Raw genomic sequence first — 20830 nt, 5'->3', positions numbered from 1 at the left:
ACATGACGACGTCACAAATTCAAGCTGACGGGAACCAGACTTGTTTTTCAACTTCGATGTGTGGGTACTGTGTATGTTTTGCCATTTAGTGGAAAAGTTCAACTTCAGGGAAATAGTTAACGTTAGAAATAGTCAATCCATTAGGTCACATTTCCATTAGGTCACATTTCCATGGCATGCTAATATAAGATGATCTGCAGATCTCCTCATTTTTAAAATAATTGTGCCATAGAAGAAAGAGTAATTTCTTTAAACCATACTCTGCATGTGTGTTTCTTTAGAAGTAACCAATTATCCTTAACTATAAAAACAAATCAACACTAATCCAATCATTGATGGCGTAACAAATCTTTTATAATGGTTATTAGCAATAAAACCACCAGATAATCAAATAATTATCACACCAGGAGACTACATAATTATCAATGCATTCAGCAGCTCCACTTTTATTTACAATCAATATGTTACAAAATATTTGTTATGTCTCTAAATGGAAAGCAGTTGGTGGCTATCAGGATTTTAATTCCCTGATCATCTTGGGCCTCGGGTCTTGGGCTTCTTTTTAGGAACATTTTTCAGGTTTTAACTTTGTTTTTGTCTGGCTGTGGCTATAGTGGCATATAGCCACTTATAGCCAGTCGCTTGATTTTCAATTCTAAAGAATGGAGAGAAGCGGTCATCAATGAGAACAAAATAGCCAACAAACACAAATCTAGCTTAGCAGAAAGGTGTCCTGTATGTTGTGCTTAGCAATAGTCCTGCTCAGCGCCATAGATCCACAAGGATTTTGGAAGAGGCCTAATATTATAGGTTCATCATGTTCCAACTTTGCTTCAATGACTCAAGTAGGAATTTTAGGGAGGCAAGGTTCCAACAAAACATTAACCTTATTTGACCAGTCAGAATTATCAATGTTTTTTATTTTCCAAAAACAAATCTACTGAACCCATTGTTCAACCCTCCACCCAAAAAAAATAAATAAATAAATAAATAAAACAACACTCCCCCTCCCCCAGAGTTTCAATAATTTTCTTTGCTATACCAACCCACAATTTTAGAGTAATGTAAACATTGATGCCCCCCTGTAGGTAAATTATTCATGCCCCCTCACAAGCCATGGCATCTAGCCAAAGACATTGAAAACCAAATCAGAGAATATCCGCTAATCATGGTACCACAGCTGACAAGTTTAGGAAACTTGAACTCCACACACAAATCATTGACCTCTCGCTGAGGTCAAATTGGAATGTACAGGCCACGCAAAAACCCTTGGGTCCAAAAATGTGTCCTCCTTTGTCCTGCCCTTTTTTAACGATTTTCCTGAATACATTCTCTAATTTTCTATAGCAGGGTTTGCCCTTAACCTTTGCAGTCACCAGCCAGCATAGCAGGACCAATTAGCTTGTAGTTCCACTGGTCCGTCAGCTTTTTCAGTGGTCCATATTTAAAGGTTTCTTTTCAAATATTGTCATTAGCTTTGAACTTTGCAGGGTTTGCCATTAACTTACTTAGTCACTGGCCAGCACCTCCAGAAACGGCTTGCCGTCTCAGTAGTCCAGAGGCTTTTTTTATAAAAGTAAAATGTTTCAAATGAAATGATGATACTTTTCAACACTGAACAAACCAGCCGGACCCACCTTGAGTATTTTGACTAGAATTTGGCCAGCTGTTAAGGGAGAACTCTGTCTAGCTGAATTCCATTCTTTTATAGAAAGAAAAGGTGGCTTGCTCAAAAAGCAATGAAAGTCTAGATGTTTCTAATGGCTGAGGGACTGTTTTTTGTTGCAGCATGTGCCTGTTTTTGCTAATGCTAAGGCTCTCGTCTAGGATATCCACATGTCAGTCGTCAGGTAGTTCCCTTCAATGAATCGCTTCTTAAGACGTTGATCAAATCTTGGTTAATGAGAAAGATGAATCTCAACCCGGCAATCTAGGTGTTTGAAAACAAAATAGGAAATTGAGAAAAGAAAAACAAATTCTAACATGTACTGTATATTTATTAGATTTTATAAGCTTTTAGTCAATGCATTTAAAGAAAAACATAAATCACATCAAATCTTGGTTAATGAAAAAAAAAAAGAATTTCAACCCGGCAATCTAAGATTTGGAAGAGAAAAAAATTGAGAAAAAAAAACTACAAATATGTACTGCCTCTTTATGGGATTTGTTAAAGTTTTTAGTTAATGGTTTTCAGAAAGAAAAATAACCTATAAAATGAGTTTGATGATAAGGGATTCTAGCCATGGGCTTGGAACTAACACACTTTGCCCAGCACAGATTTCCCCCAGATAGCAATGATGGCCCTATATCTAAACATGAATAACTTTGTTGCCCTTGGTGGACTAAATTGGATTAAGACCCCACCACTAAAATTGTTCTACCTACAACCTAGATTTTGTTCAACTTATGAGATTTGATTCAAATATATTTTTACCTCAACAACAGAGTTGTTATTAAGCTTGCACTTCATGCCTTTCAGGACTGGTTTTCCATCGATGTGAATCGCCCTTTTCCCTTCGTTAGCGATGCAGAATTCTCCATTGTTTCTGAGTTTGATAAGACCCTGTCGTCTAGAGATTTTCCAGGCAGGTCCTTCAAGAGACAAATCAACGTCGATGGTACTGTCCGAGGTGGATCGACCAATCGTTATCTGTTACAAGTAAACATTTGTAATAACTTTAAGACATGGTAGCACGTTCAATAATAATCTTCACAGAAATTTTGATTTTTTTTTTTTTTTTTTTTTAATGCAAAACATTTTTTTAAACAAGTTATAAAAACAAGTTATTAGAACAAGATATTAGAACAAGTTCTAATATCATCCTGATAAATATTTTGAAGAGAAATTTTACCATTTTGGAAAAAAGTGGTTTGCTTCCAATCTTATAAGCAAGAATTTTGTTCAATCTTCAAATTATGTATTCTACCTTGGCCCCTTTTCAAAGGGCAGACAATTTTGTTCTACAGAGCAAACCTATGGTATTTTGGCTTAAAAACTTATCTATTTAGCAAAATTGTGAGCTTAAAGCCATTTGACCCTTTCGGTAAACAGTATTGTCCAAGGCCGACACTTTGTGTATCACAACTTCTATATAAAATAACAAACCTGTGAACATTTAGGCTCAATCGGTCATCGGAGTCGGGAGAAAATAACGGGAAAACCCACCCTTGTATCCGCACGTTTCGACGTCTCATGACATGTGTTTAAAATAAATCCGTAATTCTCAATATCGAGAATTGATATTGTTTTACCGTTTTCTCAAAATGTAAAGCATTTCATGGAATAATATTTCAAGAGAAGTCTTTCACCACTACCTTCTGTAAACCCTGTAAGTTATTTGTAAATCTGTTAACTTTTCCTGTACCGAAAGGGTCCAATGGCTTTAAGTAGTTCTATGAAATGGGAACCTGCACAAAGAATGTTTTACTTATAAAAACAATACATTTCTACTGACCTCATTTGACCTCATGAGATATCTGACCAGCCGTCCTCGAAGAACTGCTAGAGTTTGATTATCAAACGCTGGTGACGTGATTCCTAAAGAAAGAAAAAAGAACAAATGTTCAAAAGTGGAATTTGCATATGAAATTTGCATATCACACAGACACAGTGTGTTGGAAGTACTTCTTGTTGAAATGTTCCAACTAAAATGCAGAACATAATGGGATTTTAGGAAAAACACTTAACTCGTCAGGGAACAGCAAATGGCGGTACTATGTGCTTATAATAACGTATTGTATTGATCTATGTTTATGATGTAACAAAACTAGTCTGGCACCAAGGTGCCCTCAAGCTGCTCATTGACCAGTCTATACACCACACTTTACATGTCAAGCATTTTATCCAGAATTTGTCTCAAACATGACAGCAGGATGAGCTCAATAATAACGATTTAAAGACTTGCAATGCGCACATATCTACTCTGCTGGGTGTTCAAGGGGCAGGGTCTTATTAATGCACTAGATCTTTTGACTAGGAAGTAACTTTTGCCATTTTTTCAAAACTGTTCACATCATCTTATTGAAAGGTACGGTTTCTTATTTTGTTATGTTTTTGTGTTAAGGTCATCAGCTTACCTGTCACACTATCCACAAGATATTGCCACTTTGTAATCTCATTCTCAAGATGTCGGATTTCACGTTTCTGTCTCCTATCAAATACGGATAATTCTGTAGTTTAAGAAGACAAAATAAAAAACAATGAGGACATTGAAAAAATAATTTATCTAGAAGTAAACCAATGCCAATGCAGGTAGAAGGAACACCTTGGTAGCACAAGGGATATTTTTCTGCCAGTGGCTTAGGTAGAGTCTGAATTAACGGCTACAGCTACGGCTACGGCTGGGTCTCCATGTCATCATGTTTTGAAGTACACATGTAGGACATCCTTAACAACACCCAGAGCAACAGTTGTAGCCGAAGCTGTAGCCACCATTTGGGATACGACCTTACTATCACAAAGAAAAATAAGGGAATCAATTTAAATGAGAGTGTTTTTTTTTCGTGGAGACGAAGGGCAGTAGCCCTTAACTTGATAAACCAGACCTGGAACTACACGGAGACCACATAGGCCATGGCCTATGTGGCCTGGTCTTGGCGTTGGTGCCCCTTCAAAAGTTCCCCATAGACTTTAAGATTTTCCAGCGGAAGTGCCCTTTGCAAAATGAAAATGGCCTTGCCCTCTCAAAGATGAAATCCCAGGCCTGTGATACACCTTTTTATTTACTACGCCAGTCTTTTTAATGACCTTGGCAATGGCCTTGGCTGTGTAAAGGCAAGACAATATTAACTATGCAATTAACACCTTTCTCTTAGTCCTAGAGTACTCTAGACTATTATTTCACCCTTCCAGCTGTGATTTTATTTAATTAGGCGCAAAAGGCTAATGCATTCATGATAATAATATTTCAATAATGTACCATGTCCATATCACGCACTACATCAACAAATAATCTCAATGCTCTTTAAAACACAATGATGCGACCACACAGTTCAACATCTAACTACCCCAAACAGAAGAACTTTCTTACCATGCTCAAGAATGTCATCTCTTTGATCCCTGCAAGAAATACAACCAAAATATACAAAAAACATCTCAGGGAACTGTAAACTACTCATTAATCCACAATAAAATTACATTAAATAACAGGATAATGCTGGTAGGATAATGATCTGTCATGAATTAGTATCTTTATAAAGAGTTGACAAACAGATTAAAATTTCATAGAGCTGCTCAAGCAGCAAATAATGTTTAAAAATTTTCTGCTTAGCATGAATGAGCAGGAAACCAGTCACGCAACGTACATGTGGAATGGTAATTTGGCTGGTTTCCTTGTTCTGGTAAGCATAATGCCGTTGTCCTTAGCTACTTTGTGTTGTTATTAAGCTGCTGTATGACATCGGACCCTGGTACCATCCTATAGGATCAGTCTGTGAAAAACAGTTTTATGTCCCATGTAAAGCCATGTTCATACTTCCTACGAAGGCGAATGTGAATTTTGACACCGCAGCTGTTTTCGCTGTAGAGGTTTTGCAGGAGTTTAATACATCTCAACTGTTCCCAATTGTTCTCTGCGAATTTGTGACGTAAAAATTTGAAACGCATTAGAATTGGGAATTGCAGGAAGTTTGAGCCGGGCTTTAGACCATGGTGCTCACAAGTTTATGTATCAAATGCACCCATTCAACTACAAAGTTCATCGTTTGCAACTTCAATGTCTAATTTCGCAACCAAAACCCCAAATCAGTGCTGGATTTGTGTCAAGAAATCAGCCATGTCCAGTGAAAATTATGTGTGAAATAACTACTCTAAATTCATGGATTGTATAATTATGACAAAGTCCGCACTTACTGGAGCTGGGTGTCATCCAACATTTCTTCAGCATCTGAGAAATTCAGAACATGGTCACCCCTTGGCATAGGTTGAACTGCAGACAAAACAAATTGACATCATTAGCATCATGTTTATATCCAATGACACAATGGAATTTAAAGGCACTGGACACTATTGGTAATTAGTCAAAATAATTGTTAGCACAAAAACTTACTTGATAACGAGCAATGGAGAGCTGTTGATGGCACAAAACATTGTGGAAAACAGCTCCCTCTGAAGTAAGGAAGTTTTTGAGAAAGAATTAGTTTCTCACTCAAATATTAAAAGACTTCAAGCCTGAAACATTTTATTACTCATCTGAAAGCACACAAATTGGTGCAACAAAGGTTTTTTTTTCTTTCATTATTCTCCAGTAACCTCGATGACTAACTGATTCCAATTTTTCTCAGATTTGTTAACTTATGCATATGTTGGGATACACAAAGTGAGAATACTGGTCTTTGACAATTACCAAAGGTGTCCAGTGCCTTCAAGGTATAGTAAATGCTAGAGCAAATCACGGTAAAGTTGGAGGAAGTCAAACGAAGATAAAATGCACCAACTCTTGGGGCTGACATAATCCGAGGCTAGTAAGTTTTTTACCTTTCTTATATTTGCTTCTAGCCAAATTTTGATGCAAAACTCACCTGATTGGTCAGGAAGAAGGTGATACTGTTTCATTAGCAGCCAATGATTATAGAGCACCTTGGCCGTCCTTGCAGGATGAAACGATGTGGGGTGTTTGTTGATCAACTCTTGAAATATTTCTGCTGTTGGTTGACTTGTCTAAAAAACAACAATTACAAATTACAAAATGGTAAACTTTTTCTTTTTACCCTTTTAACACAAATGTTAATGTTAACTGGTACTGTTCACTGAGACAATTGTATGTGGTGTACTTTACACAATAAATGATTAGATTAGATTAGATTAAATCTTGAGATGTCAGGCCATTAAATATTTTTGCAAATACGATGGATTGCAATAAGCACCATCAACTGCCATAATTTGATGTATAAACAATGCAAAAGTACATACGTGTACGCGCTACGCACAGCTCTTAGCCAATGATAGCCTTGCACTCCAGCACATTTCATCAAATACGGCGGTTGATGACGCTAAGTGCAATCCATCTTTTTGTAGAATAAGAACAAGGAAGACATGAGACTGAACTTACAGATGTTACGGTACCAAGTATGGTCTCCTCATCTTCACTGTAGATAGCTTTACTGAGGACAACTGCTTTAACATCAGGGTGTAAAGATCTCATGGCCTGCTGGGATAACCTGGGGATCAATTAGTGGACACTATTGGTAAATACTCAAAATAATTATTATCATAAAAACCTTACTTGGTGACGAGTAATGGGGGGAGGTTGATAGTATAAACGGCTCCCTCTAAAGTGTGAGAAACGGCTCCCTCTAAAGTGATGTAGTTTTCTAGAAAGAAGTAATTTTTCACAAATTTGATTTTGAGACCTCAGATTTAGAATTTGAGGTCTCAAAATCAACCATCTAAACGCACACAACTTCGTGTGACAAGGGTGTTTTTTCTTTCATTACTATCTTGCAACTTTAACGAGCGATTGAGCTCAAATTTTCACAGGTTTGTTGTTTTATGCATATGTTGAGATACAGCAAGTGAGAAGACTGGTCTTTGACAATTACCAATAGTGTCCAGTGTCTTTAAAGAGTCATGGCGATCCATAACATAAGTACAATGAAGTTGAAGGCTCTTTGACCATAGCATTTAGGGGAAAAGGAAGTTGGTGTCAGTAGAGATTGTCCAGCAGAGCGAAGAGGATGAACAGGAATGCATTTGTGTCAAAGGTCAGAAATATAGACATGAGAAAGGGAATGAAGAGCTTTGAAAGTGAGGAGATTTATTTATCTCAATTTACCAAAAAGTAGTCATGAAATCTGTCGAAAAATTATTTGTTATTCTTAAAAAAGAGGACAACCTTTTGTGAAGATTAGTTTTTGGGAAGTGAACTGAGGTTGTATATAAAAAAAATATCTTCTTGGGTTTGACGCTAAATAAGTGGCATTCTCAGGCAGACCTACATGAGGGGAACTTCACTTTACTCTAGATTAACAATAAACGACAAGTCCGACTAGGACAATGCACAAATTTCAACTACCCTATCCAAGTTATTTCACTTAACTTATCTCACTATATTGGTATTAAACAGACTTCACAAACAAGGAGCACTTATGCAAATAACTAAAAATTATGCCATGTGAACATATCACACAAAACAGGTACATCAGTCAATCTTGGGACAGACGCCCCATGGTGAGTATGCAATCCAATGATTGTTTTTAAAACATACTTAAAACCAATCCTGTAATTACACAATAATTAAAGTCAATTGAACTTACTTTGAGATTATTGGGTCGTAGAGCAAAGCGTACCATCTCTCTTCTACATCTTTCAGAGTAAACCGACATGAGAACTTTACTCCTTGATACACTGACTCAATATCATTTGTCTGTTAAAAAAACAAAAAACGAAAGACATTCTCAAATCAAAACCAGAAGAATACATGAAACATATGATGCTTTCATCATTTCAGAAGATACCTTGACATTTCTAACAAAGATCGTCTTCAGGTTTTATCACAAAGTATGCTCAAATAAAGATGGGACACTTCCATATGAATAAGACAGATGCACATGTCGAGCCCTTGAGCAACACTCTTGACCGTAACTGTTTATCCGCCAGATGGGACAATAAGCAGCAGGTCCTTGGTGATGTAAATGTTTTTACTAAATAAATCAGTTTGTATATCATAACATAAATAAGTGAAATGATTCCGGTACTTAAATAAATGAGATGCTATTATCTACAATTTTTCACGCTTGTTTTTATTTCACCAAAAGCTTTGAAGTTTTTGTTCCTCTTTTTTTAAGGTGTGTCAGGATTCTTCCCACGATTTTTATCAGAACTGTGAGTGGGGCATTCTGGACCAAACTTTTTCGAAGTTTGGCCAAAGCATGCTAAATTGAAACAAGCTCATTGGAAGGTTTTTTACTTGGTATTAATCTTAGTTGTAAATGCCCTCATACGTAATGCATTCATGTCTCTGGAGCATTATGAATGGTTTTTATCTTGATGGTTTTTGTTAAAATTTGACATTTCAAAAATGCAAATATTTTGTTGAGTAACAGCCAAATTTGCCATTTACTTGTATCGCCCCGGTTTGCTAGTTTGTGATGCATGGAGAGAACTCTGAGTATGAAATAATTTGTTGATCAACATAACTTGAGATGGTTGGAGCCATTTATACTGCATACCTGTTGCACAGCACTGATGAGTAATAAATCATCTTGTGGTTTCCACCGGCCAAGATCCTTAGTGACCGACGTAAGAGATTTGGGTTTCTTAGTCCGTCTTGATGAAGATGAAGGACGATGGGAGGAGGATGGACGATGGTTGTGGGATGATGAAGAAGGTCTTGTTGATATCTGTGGGAAGAATTAAGAGAAAATCAGAGGAACTTAGGTTTAATAATAATAATATTACTAAATAATTTGATAAAGCCGTCGAACTGGACGAAATCTCGACATACTTGACAAAAGTGAAAATTACAAAGAACAAGAGAATGCAAGTTGAAACAGATGGCTTTTGAGGTTGGATTTAAAGTTGTCCGGGGGTAGCAGCTGTTCTAAGTAAAGATGACAGGAGGACATTCCACAACTTGGGTGAGGTGTGTGAACAAGCTTTGGAGCCATATGATGAAGTCCTTGGTGTGGTGGTGGTCAGGCAGTTTTGGAAGAGTAGCTAAGAGGTCTAGGAGGTTGATGTCGGTGGAGCAGCCACATGATGTAACTTGTAGCTGTTCTGTTCAGCGCCTTAAATATCAGCAGGAGCACTTTGCAATCAATGCGTTGCTGGATTATTTTCCGAGAAATGGGATTCACATATTTTGAAGTTGAATCTGATGGAATAGAGTGTTGAGGAAAAAGCAATCTGGTACCATCTTTTAAGAGGAATATCAATTCCTACCTTCAGCTCCACTGAGTTACTGCATTTCTTTGTTTTCTTCTTTGCAGCCCTTTACTTAGAGAAGCTTTTAGCCTTGTTTTGGGCAAACTTGCATAAACATAAAACAATTTTTTTTACAGTATACTCATCCTGTTGGGACATAAGAGTGTGGCTTTCACTCACTGCCTCCAAATATGGAGACCAAGGCAACAGTAGGAGTGTGTGACACTGGTGCAAGAGGGTGAAGAGTCTATGACCGCGTTCCCACTGGATCCACAATTGCGAGGTTGCAGGCGTGAAATCGCGGTCGCGTTCCCAATTGAGTATGATCGTGCATTGATCCCCTTTTTGGGGAACGGAAGTGGGTTCAAAAGAACACTGTTTTGCTAGCAAATTGCGGGGTCTGATCGCCCTTTGCGTCCCCACTAGACTTTTGATCGCCCATCAATCCACAAGGGCGATCAGATCCCACTTTAATCCTACTCCCGAGGAGGATCAAAATTGCACAGTCAGATCCTGATCGCCCTCGCGTTCCCACTGGAGCTTATTTCTCTTTGATCGCCCTCTTTGATCGCTCTTTCGGGGTATTGATCGCCCTTTTTTTTGAATTGGGAGATCAATGCGGGGTCCAGTGGGAACGGGGTCTATGAGCTGGTTTAGGGTGAAGGCTATGATTGCCACAGTGAGATGAGAACCAACCTTTCTTCTCTCTGTTGCAGGAGGCAAGTGTGGAGGAGGTTTAACCACTTCTTTCTCTTTCTCTTTCTTCTCTTCTTTCTCGACCGGTTGGGATGGGCCAGAAGGCGACGTTGTTGTTGATACCTTTCCTTTGGAGGTCTGAAGATGCACATACAAACATAAAAGATGACATTTAAGACTCATCTTATCAACTTTATCTCATAATAAGCAAATGTTGACATAACTTCAAGGCAGAAATTAACTAATTGGTTTACTTGGGTGTTCGTTGCTGTTTTTGTTTACTGTTTTAACCATCTTGCTATCCAACTATTCAATATCAACCAATGTGGTTTGGAATGATACATGAACTACGAATGCCAGCCTGCAATAGCAGCCAAGATTTTTTTATTTGTTGGGAAGTAAGACATTCTTTTCAGCACAAGGGCTGACAAACTTGTTCATAATTATGGTGCAGGGTTTAATCGATTTTCAGGCTTTTTAATCACCCTTTTTTGTGAATTGTGCTACTTAGATTATACATGTTCACAGTAAGTTCAGTGCACAGTTGTGCCACTAAAAACAACCACTCAACCACTTAAATAACCCCCTTTAGCCGTGATAAAATACTTTTTTTTGCTTGAATGTAAAGTAAATGTATGCAGGCCTTGAATTAACCCACTGCACCCAAAGCCACTGCTATGATGCCCTGTGCGTTTGCTGTTGTGCCATTGAAAAAGCTTGAATATAAATTCAAATCTTCTTCATAGAGTGCCTCTTGCAGGAGGAAAATTTGCTGTGCCCCTTTAAGAGTGAAGTTCAAGGCAAGCCTGATACTTCACGGAGGCATCAAAGGTGATTGCCTCCATGCCCCTGGTCATTGCCTTGCTGCCCTTGAAATGCTCCAGTAGAAAATCACAATTTCCTCATAGGGTGCTCTTTACCGAGGAGAAAATGCCTTGGTGCCTTTGTTCTTTCAAATACAGAGCATACAGGCCTATTAAGGCTTGTGCATGCCTTGCTATAATTCAAACTGGTTGACTGCTTATTTTCTAACAATCTGTCACAACTTGAGCAAGTAATTTAAGAATGATTGTAAGAATACCTTTAATAGACTACTCTCCACAAGCTCGTCGTCAAATTTCTTGCGTTTAATCGACCGTGAGGAACTACGTCTTTTTGTCATGCTGTCACTGACGAGAGGAGACATGCTGTATTTGGGAGTCATCTTTGGGATGGACGCAATACCTGCTGCTGTTATTACATTACGGGCGAGGGGTGAACTTGATGCAGGTGGTGGTGTTTGGCTTGGGTTTGTTGCAGGCTTCGATGTTGGCAAAGACATGGTGTTTTTGCACTAGTGTGGTGAAATAAAATCATCAAAATGTTAAAATGTGTTATACCAATATTTGTTTGATTTATTCAGCAATTTATTTTCCATTGAAAATATCAGCGAAACTGTGACTGTAAATAATAAAATTAGCACCTGTTGGTAGAAATAAAACAATGTCGGCAACTTAGAGAGTCTTTGTGCATAGATCATTTTTAGACACGTTACAAGTCCCACGGGTAAGGCGTTTTGGCCGCATTAGCTACCGTAGTTTTCAATTCGTGCCGTGGCAGGGACTTCTAGCTATGCGCGGAAAATTAAATCTGGCGACTGCGCGAATTCGTGCTATAGTATTACACGATTAATGGAAATACGGGTTAGACTCTGTACTGACTGACACTAACACATTTTAACAGGTTTGTCAGTTAAATGTTTAATCCGATTACATAAAGTGCACGAATTACTGTTTCTACACTGCCAGCTGTTTTGTTAGCAAAAACCAAATATAATGTTCCTTTAAAATTAAAGTTTAATTAAATTTAATTTATAATATATACTTAAAGGCAGTGGTTGGTGGAGAGGTTGATGGTATAAAACATTGTGAGAAACGGCACCCTCTGAAGTGCCATAGTTTTCGAGAAAGAAGTAATTTTCCACGAATTTGATTTTGAGACCTCAGATTTAGAACTTGGGGTCTCGAAATCAACCATCTAAACGCACACACCTTCGTGTGACAAGGGTGTTTTTTTTTTTCATTCATATCTCGCAAGTTCGATGACCGATTGAGGTCAAATTTTCACAGGTTCATTATTTTATGCATATGTTGAGATACATTAACTGTGAAGGCTAGTCTTTGACAATAACCAAAAGTATTCACTGCCTTTAATAAATATCTACTAAAATAACGTCAAAACTTACTGATTCTCAAACTAGTCAACAAAGTCAAACTTTATTTTAAAAATACTTACTAAAAAAATACTAGGCCTACGTACGGATTGGGTAGAAATCCTAGTTAGTACAGCCAAGTCACTTATAATCATAGTAATACAATTAATAATTCAGTCCTCAATCTCAGACACGGCTTAATCTTGCGTTCTAATGTAGAGCAAGGGTTCTACTTCTACCCGAAAAGGGAGGGCGAGTTGTCTCTTCTATGACCTGTTCAATGTTGGAATGTCAAATAAATAAGTACGTGGTTCAATTTCAGTTCACGAGTAATATTATTATAATCCCGTCTTACTCATTATATAAACGTATATATAATTCACTTTCTCTTAACATGAGTCGGATACTTACTTCGACCACACCATCGCCTATTGAATGACGCATTTAATGACACGGTTTCACCTCAGGATTTAGTTTTCTGCTGTTTTTTTAGCAGCCTAAATCCCAAAAGATAATGCTTCGATTTTCAGTCACAGTCATGCAATCGCTTTAAGGTTGGTTGGTTCCCTGTAGTACATCAGCAGTTACGAGTGATAAGTGGTATTGGGGTGCAGACTAGTTTTATCACTTTTACCAACAGAGGGCGCGATTTCATGAACGCATTCTTCTTCTCTCTCTGCTGGATTTGGATATTATTATTGTACTCCGATAAAAACGGATATCCGCATCGCATGGGAGTTCTGTGACCTGACCAATGGGAAAAATAATGTCTAAATAAAGTTTTTTTCGTTTTTTTGTGTATGAAAGTCACTGTTTGTTTGATGTTGATGTAGTTGTTGTTTTTGTTGTCGTTTTTTGGTCAAAATTTATTCCAATATTATTTTATTTATTATTTGGGTTTGCCCATACTCATGAAGTGTCGAATGAGATGTGAGACTGGCGGTAAACATACGAAATTAAAGTTTTTTTTTATTAAGAATTGTGATTTAATATGAACCATGATCACAGCACCAGCCTCTGCTGGTTCCTAAGAAATCATAATTATATACGGTTAAAAAAAGGACACAATCATCAGAAACACATTACACGAAAGCGAACTCAATTCATTACAGTTAGGATAGGTAATAAATGGTGACTAGTTTATGTACCGGGTCTGGATGCTGTGTGGGAGCACTCAAAGAACGGGTAATCATACTATGGGTGAATTAAAGAGAGAAAAAGCTCTCTAATTATCCAAAAATAAAAATAGAGCAGCATTATTCTCAATCGCCACTTTGGTAAACCAGGTGTCCAGTGCCTTTTAGAGCCTATTGGGTGCACCGATCATCACCATCAGGCAAAATAAAAAACTACAGTTAATATCAATCAATTAATAAGTCCTAAAATCATAATTCACGTTGCATGACCAACCAACAAACAAAAACAAACGCAACCACTTGTCATCGATTGGAGCATCCCGCAGAAACAAAAATACATGTTCATTGTTGTTGGATTTGGGGATTGTCGTTCACTTTTCAAAAGGTTATTTAACTACATGTTAAAGTTGCATCGGGGATAAAGAATATTAATTTTTGGTTTTTAATTGTACCCATACACCGATGTGTGTTAGCACTGTATACTCAGTACTTTCCCGAGTCCTGTGAAAAAATATCACAGACATGTTACTCGGGTGGGATTCGAACCCACGACCCTTACAATTCTAGAGCAGTGTCTTACCAACTAGACTGTTAGAACATTGTATTTGTTTATTTATTTGCTCTTCCTCTGTGATTTTGAAGAACTTTCAAAATAAGCTTATTGTTGACTTTATACCAATATTATAAATGTGTTTTTTTTAAATTTTATGTAGGGCCTACTTATCGGGGTGTAAACAATGAACTTGAAAAACTGTGCGTTTTATTGTCTTAAATCTTTATTGATGCATGCGTTTTCGTAATGAAAAGCGAAAAGTACGCATGATCACTGACGTTATTTCCCCCTTTGACCAATGGCCGTCGTTCCATCTGTGAAGAAACGGCACCTGTCGACCGCGGCCCTGCTACACAATAGTCGATACTTTTAAAAGGCCCTCGCGAAACATCGGATGGATGGGCTCAGGGGTTATGCTTTAGGCTTCAATGTCCTAATGGAGCTCAGGTGGCGGAGCCCAAATAATCCGTGGTTTCGAAAAGGGTTGAGGAAGTTTAGAATCGACATAATAGTGTGTTTGTTGTTGTTTTTGAATAATAATTAACTGTTAATGGTCGATAATGGTATGGTTTCATCTGACGAAGGAATCAGAAAAACTAACGTGTTGCAAATAAAATATAGGCCTGCTGTAAAAGATGCGAATTATGTTTTTGAACACTAAAGGCCTAGCTCACACAAACGAACTGATGTAAAGAAAAGAAAAACAATACTGTTACATCATAGGCTTACTTACAGGTTGCTGTAGTCTAATGAGGTGGAAATGAATACCATTACCATAAAATGATTGCATGCGCTGCGTAGGCCTACTCTTTTTAAAAGGAATAATATTGCAGTTTTTTTGTGTGCTAACAAAACAGTTGCTGACAGGCAGTTCCACCATAATCATTACACATAAACTGACAAACCTGTAAAAGTTTGAGATCGATCGGCCATCTGGGTCAGGGAATAGTGGAAAAACCGATTACAAATTTTGCAAGTTGCATCCATCAATATGACATTTCAGACAGAAATATTATTGAAAGGGATGTTTTCATCATCATCATTAGACCGTGTAAGTTTTATGTAAATCTGTACATTGAATACAAATAACTTATCTTGAATGAACCAACTATGTGAGTTATGTTTTCCTTCCTGTTTCTTGTTGGCTGAAATTAATAAAACAGCTTTTGGAGATCCGTTTGTGAATTGTTTTTTTCTCGAATCAAAGTCTAAGATATGAACAACTAAAATAGTTGATGCCGTGACATACCCCGCGCCCCTTTCCACGGACAGCAGAACTCAGCGGGGAAAAAAAAGAATCAATCACTGAGCCGGATGGTCGACATCGACAAAGTGCCTTTTGGATCGTGAAGCCACGAAACTTTTGTTTTATTATTATGTATGTAAAAGTTATTTATGAAAAGCGAAATAAAAGTATTGTATAATAGTGTTGATTTTCTGTCCACCTTCATATTGTTCATAAAGAGACTTCGTGTGTATGGCATGCATTGAACCTTTCGAGAATTACTTGCTTCGTCAGCAACAGCTGAACCGCGAGGTCACTCAGTGCTAAAGCAAAGCGTACAAAAAATCAGGGGGGTAAATCATATTGATATTATTATTGAGTCCACAAACTATTAAAACAAGGACACTGTTTCACTGTGGACCGGCTGGTGGACCACATAGCGTAGATGCAGGAAGCTTGTGGTTTGTGTTGACTGCTACCGATTTAGTACAGATTAATAAACTCTAGGGGAAATTTCTCAGTTTTATTTCACCCATGCAATCACTGCTATTATACTGATAGAGTACAGCTTGCCCCAGCTTGTCCGAACGCAGTAGTAATCTCTTATATCAACTGATTACGCAACTTCAAAGAGACCTTGCTCCCAGCCTGTGTGCGATCGAGAGAACAACGTTTTTGAACAGCTTCAATAGTGTTAACTGTAAAGTTTGACATCCATTCGCTGCGTGCCGATTGGTAGCAATCACTTGGATCATTTTGTAGGACTGCACTTCTTCATTATTCTGACGTGGATTTGAAAAGAGTCGGTGAGTAAAATCGAATGTATATTTTTTTATCTTTGTGGTAACTTTGGCGTAACATGTCCGGATCGTTGTGAATAAAAAACAATCCGTAATGGGGGATGGGGTCGAGCATGGGGCAGGGAGCACCCACCCACCTACCTCCATGCACCCACCTATGCATTATACAAATGTATACCAACTTAGTTTGTTATGAAACTTTTTACCAAACATTCAATAGCATAGGCGATGCCTACCAACGGATAAGTGTTGTCGGTGCCTGTCCGGTGTGGAGGGGAAGTGTCAGCGAGCGAGCACTCAGAGGGCTTGCGTGAACATTATGTTGTATCAGATTTCTGCCTGAATTAAATAATTTTTGTTTTAGCTGGCTGGAACTTATTTTTTGTCAGATTACGCTGTTTTTAAAAGGAAAAGCATACGCAGAATTTTCGCTACCTTGGGACAATGCACGAATAAAACACTACAGAATATGTTTATCCTGCGTATTATGCTATATAGTAGAAAAATCGGGCCGTTTTAATTGGTTCGTATACTATCATAAAACAGTTTACACTGCCAAATTTTAATCCAGCTAATTCTACAGAATTGTTTTGCACATAAATGGATGTAATGACACAGGATCCCGACGATTTCGTAATTTATACTATTTTTTAATTAATCACAAGTTCGGCCCCCCTCCTATTATACCCGTAAGGTCCCGGAGTAGAGGCCATAGGGACACTTACAGCGGGTTACACGATAGTTTGGTAAACCATGTAGGTAGGATGGAGTAGGCCCTCCGATAGGGTAGTTTCTCTATGGTGAAACTAGGTAGGTAGTTGTGTTCCGTCCAGACGACTACACTACACTACACTGCACTGACTCAAAAGTAGGCCTCTGCTGCTTGCAATGCTGGGGTGCCTTCCCGGTTTTTTTTTAGGGATTAGCAGAGTCTGTATAATTAAATTAGATCAATTGATGGCTCGAAGCATCTCAGGGCGATCTCGACTCCCAATCATCAGTAGGCCTACACTACAGCTTGAATCCGGTTTGCCTTATTTGTTGCATAGAACAATTTCAAAGTTGTCGCACTTTGTACTAAAATATAATTTTTCGGCGACACAAAATACTACCTCCACTAAAATTCTGAATTATACAACATGGGCACGAACATCCAGACCCTTCTGCCACTGCCAACAAAGGGGCATCCGGTCGTCAACCCCTGTCTGCAATGCAAAGGAAATTCTTTCATATTATTTCCGGACTGTCTAGTCCATTTTAGACAAGGTAGTAAATGTTTCAAATTCTTGTTCATTATCATGGTCATACAATAATGTGACATTTTTACACACGCTGGATGAGAAGATCTCGACGAAGAGAGCACAGCTCCCAAAATAAAAAAATTACAGCATATCATTTTGGTTGAAACGCGTGCAAATGGACAACCTTATGTAAAGCGCTAATTGTATAACGGTAAATGGACGTCATTTTATGACACTATCTACACGTTATAATTAAATAAAATAGTTGGTAACCAGTGTGATCATAGAAGTTCCATAAGGAAATACGGCAACCAGTGATTTTTACCGGCTCTTCGAAAATACACAGCGCAATAATTTTTGGTAAACGACGAAACGACGACTCTCGACGACGACGCATGACGTTTATAACGCGACGGGAGAGTGCAATCGAAACTAAAGCTTTGACAGTTTATTGTGTACCAAGTGACCAAGTTGTATTTTTGAGGCATCAGTTTGACACCATTACTTACGTGTGAAATGGCTAGAAAACAACGGACCGGAGGTAAATTTATTAATTTTTTACGATATGAAGATTCATTCCAATGTCTGAATCTGAAATTCTGATGTTGTTTTTCTCATTAAATTGCTCTAATTTAATCATAGACTCTATGGGTATGATGATAGAGCCTCTTTGATTAATCATAAAACAGAGCAATAATTTGACATGATTTAAACCTGAGCATGCTGTGAGACGAGTAACTTCTTAATTAAGTAAACGCATGAATACCAAATGAGTGTAATTGACACCATCCAAAAATGTCTGAATCTGAAATTCTGATGTTGTTTTTCTCATTCAATTGCTCTGAACACCCCAATAATTTGACATGATTTAGACCTGAGGCTGAGCTGAGCATGCTGAGTAACTTAAAAGTCTGTAAGTAAACGCATGAATACCAAATGAGTGTCATTGAGTCGATTGACGCGGTTACCATCTAAATTATTGTTAATGTTTGTTAGTTTGCATAGTCATTGATAGTGTGTGTAGTGTAGGGCGATTCTGGTGGCATCAAGTTTGTAACTCACACATGATAAAAAACACAGCAACAATTGACACTGACAGTGACAGTCCAGGGGTGGATTTCACAAAGGTAGTCCTAACGTAGGACTAGTCCTAGGCAATGCTAAGAGATAGGACCAGTCCTAAGTTAGGATGAGTTACTGGTCCTAACTTAGGACTGGTCCTATATCTTAGCATTGCCTAGGACTAGTCCTAATGCTACTCTCACACTTGGGCGAATATTCTTGCGAATATGGATATTTGAAATTCGCGGTGAATTCGCCCAAAATTTGCGAATTGAATGATAGTGAATATTTTCACGTTCGCCCTCGGTCACCCCTCGACCTGTCCGAACCAATATGTTACAAATTTTTACGAATGCTTAACAATGCTAGCCATTGATTGCCAATGCCTTACAATAGCTTACGAAAGTTGCCAACGCTAACGCACGCTTTACCAACGTTACCAATGGCTGCCAATGTTACGAAAATCTACGGCGAATGACTGTCTTCGCAACATTCGCTGAAATTAACAAGCTCTTCCCAATGCTGTTTTACACTGTTGCGAATAATATTAGAGTGAATTTGCTTACGAATGAAAGTATTTGACAATCGCTCATACTTCGCAACATTCGCCGTGTCTTCGTAAGCGTTCGTATCAAATTCGGAGCGGTTACCCGTCATGCCGCATCTCCTTACGAAGATCGGTCAATTTACAAACCGGTTTGTTAATTTCAGCGAATGTTGCGAAGACGGTCATTCACCTCGAAATTCGTTAGCATTGGTAAGCCATTGTTAACGTCTGTAAAGCATGCGTAAGCTGTTGCAATGTTCGTAAAGGCACTCGTAAGGCATTTGTAACCTTCGCGGAAGATAAATTTTAATTGGTATAAGCCTGCCCTCCATTCATTTCTGATTTCTCACTCTTCCGTTACATTGCTTTAAATGGGCAATCTGATCAGAGTCAGCTGTTTCTTTTTTGTTATTTAAAAATATTGCCCTAGAATTTTTTTCAACACTACAAAGTTTTAAGTGCATTTGACTAGTTTCCTGTTTTTTGTGTGCAACTTTTGCATGGGTGATTGCTCATGTGTGATATATCTTAAAGCAAAGATAGCTTATATAATGGCGTGCTAAAAGCCTAATGTCAAGGCATTAGTTTCACTGATTCATGGGAGACTTTTAGTGTTTGTGAATTTGTGTTATATTAAAAGTTAATAAATTGTGTTCTTAAGTACCTTTGTGGTAATTAAGAGCAAAAAGTAAAGGCTGACTACCTTTATTAGAAACCCATTCAGGTTTTTTTGTAAAAGTGAAGACACACAAAAGCCCTAATAAAAACATAAAAAACACAAATTACCTTTTTCCTTGTTCGCTTCTTAAACACAGATGTGTGGGGAAGATTTATAGTTTTTTAAATTGATACGTGTAAATTTTGTACTGAAAATTAGTAATTTCCTTTAACAGTCCAACTGAACTTCCATCTTAGTGTACTAATGGCAGCCTGTGTACAAATGCAATGATAAAGTAACATCAAGTGCCTAAATCTGAGGGCAGTTCAGGTTGGATTTTAGCTTTTGAAATACATGTAAAAGCATGAAACAGAATAAAAAAAAAACACCCCAAAACACCCACTATTATTGCAACAAATGGTCTGTTTTTGTGTGGTGATTTACATTAAACCAGCCATTTGAAAAAAAGAGTTAAATGAAATGAGGTCGTTTCCAAAACCACACCTTTGACTTCAGGCCCATCTGTGGAGCTCAGTACAGACACAAAGTTATTTTCAAGATTATTGTCAAAGCCCGAGCCAGACCCTAAACCGGAGCCTCAGCTTAGGCCAAAATTGGACCTTAAAGCCTAATTCACTTCTTGCAAGGAAGTGTATAGAAAAATTGACATCAAGAGATGTTTTGCCTGCGAATGTTTCACAGGAGTTTAGCAAAGCTCAAAGTCTGCATTGCGAATTAATTGGTCAATTTTTTGGAGAAAAAATTCAGACCTGAAATTTCACAGAGGCCATGGCCTGGCCTCAGTTGCTCTGGTCTTGGCCTCAGTGCCCCTTAAAAAAATGCCCATAGACTGCAAGAT

General features: G+C 38.0%; 2 protein-coding genes across 3 annotated transcripts in view; one reads left to right on the top strand and one right to left on the bottom strand.

Moving 5' to 3' along the window:
* Positions 1-416: 416 nt before the first annotated feature.
* LOC117291462 (microspherule protein 1-like) lies at positions 417-13316 on the bottom strand. Its single transcript, XM_033773174.1, has 13 exons — positions 13161-13316; positions 11640-11891; positions 10559-10696; positions 9169-9339; positions 8254-8363; positions 7050-7158; positions 6520-6658; positions 5852-5927; positions 5031-5059; positions 4078-4170; positions 3456-3538; positions 2435-2650; positions 417-1930 (listed from the first exon to the last, which is right to left on the bottom strand). Exons 1-13 carry the CDS (start codon positions 13191-13193, stop codon positions 1847-1849), a joined length of 1533 nt encoding a protein of 510 aa, XP_033629065.1. The 5' UTR covers positions 13194-13316; the 3' UTR covers positions 417-1846.
* A 2929-nt stretch (positions 13317-16245) lies between these two features.
* The window catches only part of LOC117291867 (SPATS2-like protein), a 37488-nt gene continuing 32903 nt past the window's right edge, over positions 16246-20830 (top strand). The window contains exon 1 of one of the 2 annotated variants that reach the window (XM_033773809.1): positions 16246-16469. Coding sequence is in view for 1 of the 2 variants with exons in the window: in XM_033773807.1 (XP_033629698.1) it covers positions 18221-18245 (25 nt within the window). In the remaining variant the exon portion in view is untranslated. Of the gene's footprint in view, positions 16470-18068; positions 18246-20830 lie in introns of those variants that run through there. The other variant, XM_033773807.1, reaches the window with a different exon arrangement.

This window comes from Asterias rubens, chromosome 6 (assembly GCF_902459465.1).
Source record: "Asterias rubens chromosome 6, eAstRub1.3, whole genome shotgun sequence".
Classification (NCBI taxonomy): Eukaryota; Metazoa; Echinodermata; class Asteroidea; order Forcipulatida; family Asteriidae; genus Asterias; species Asterias rubens.
The sequence above is the reverse complement of the archived record's forward strand: the minus strand, read 5'-3'. Positions and strand labels throughout refer to the sequence as shown.

What these genes read in the sequence shown, in the direction of transcription:
- LOC117291462 (XM_033773174.1), bottom strand. Translation starts at nt 13,193, where the DNA reads ATGCGTCATTCAATAGGCGATGGTGTGGTCGAA. An exon ending in TACGACCCAATAATCTCAAA is followed by an intron (nt 7,159 to 8,253) that starts GTAAGTTCAATT and finishes ATTGATCCCCAG; the next exon opens with GTTATCCCAGCAGGCCATGA. An exon ending in TACTTGGTACCGTAACATCT is followed by an intron (nt 6,659 to 7,049) that starts GTAAGTTCAGTC and finishes GTTGTTTTTTAG; the next exon opens with ACAAGTCAACCAACAGCAGA.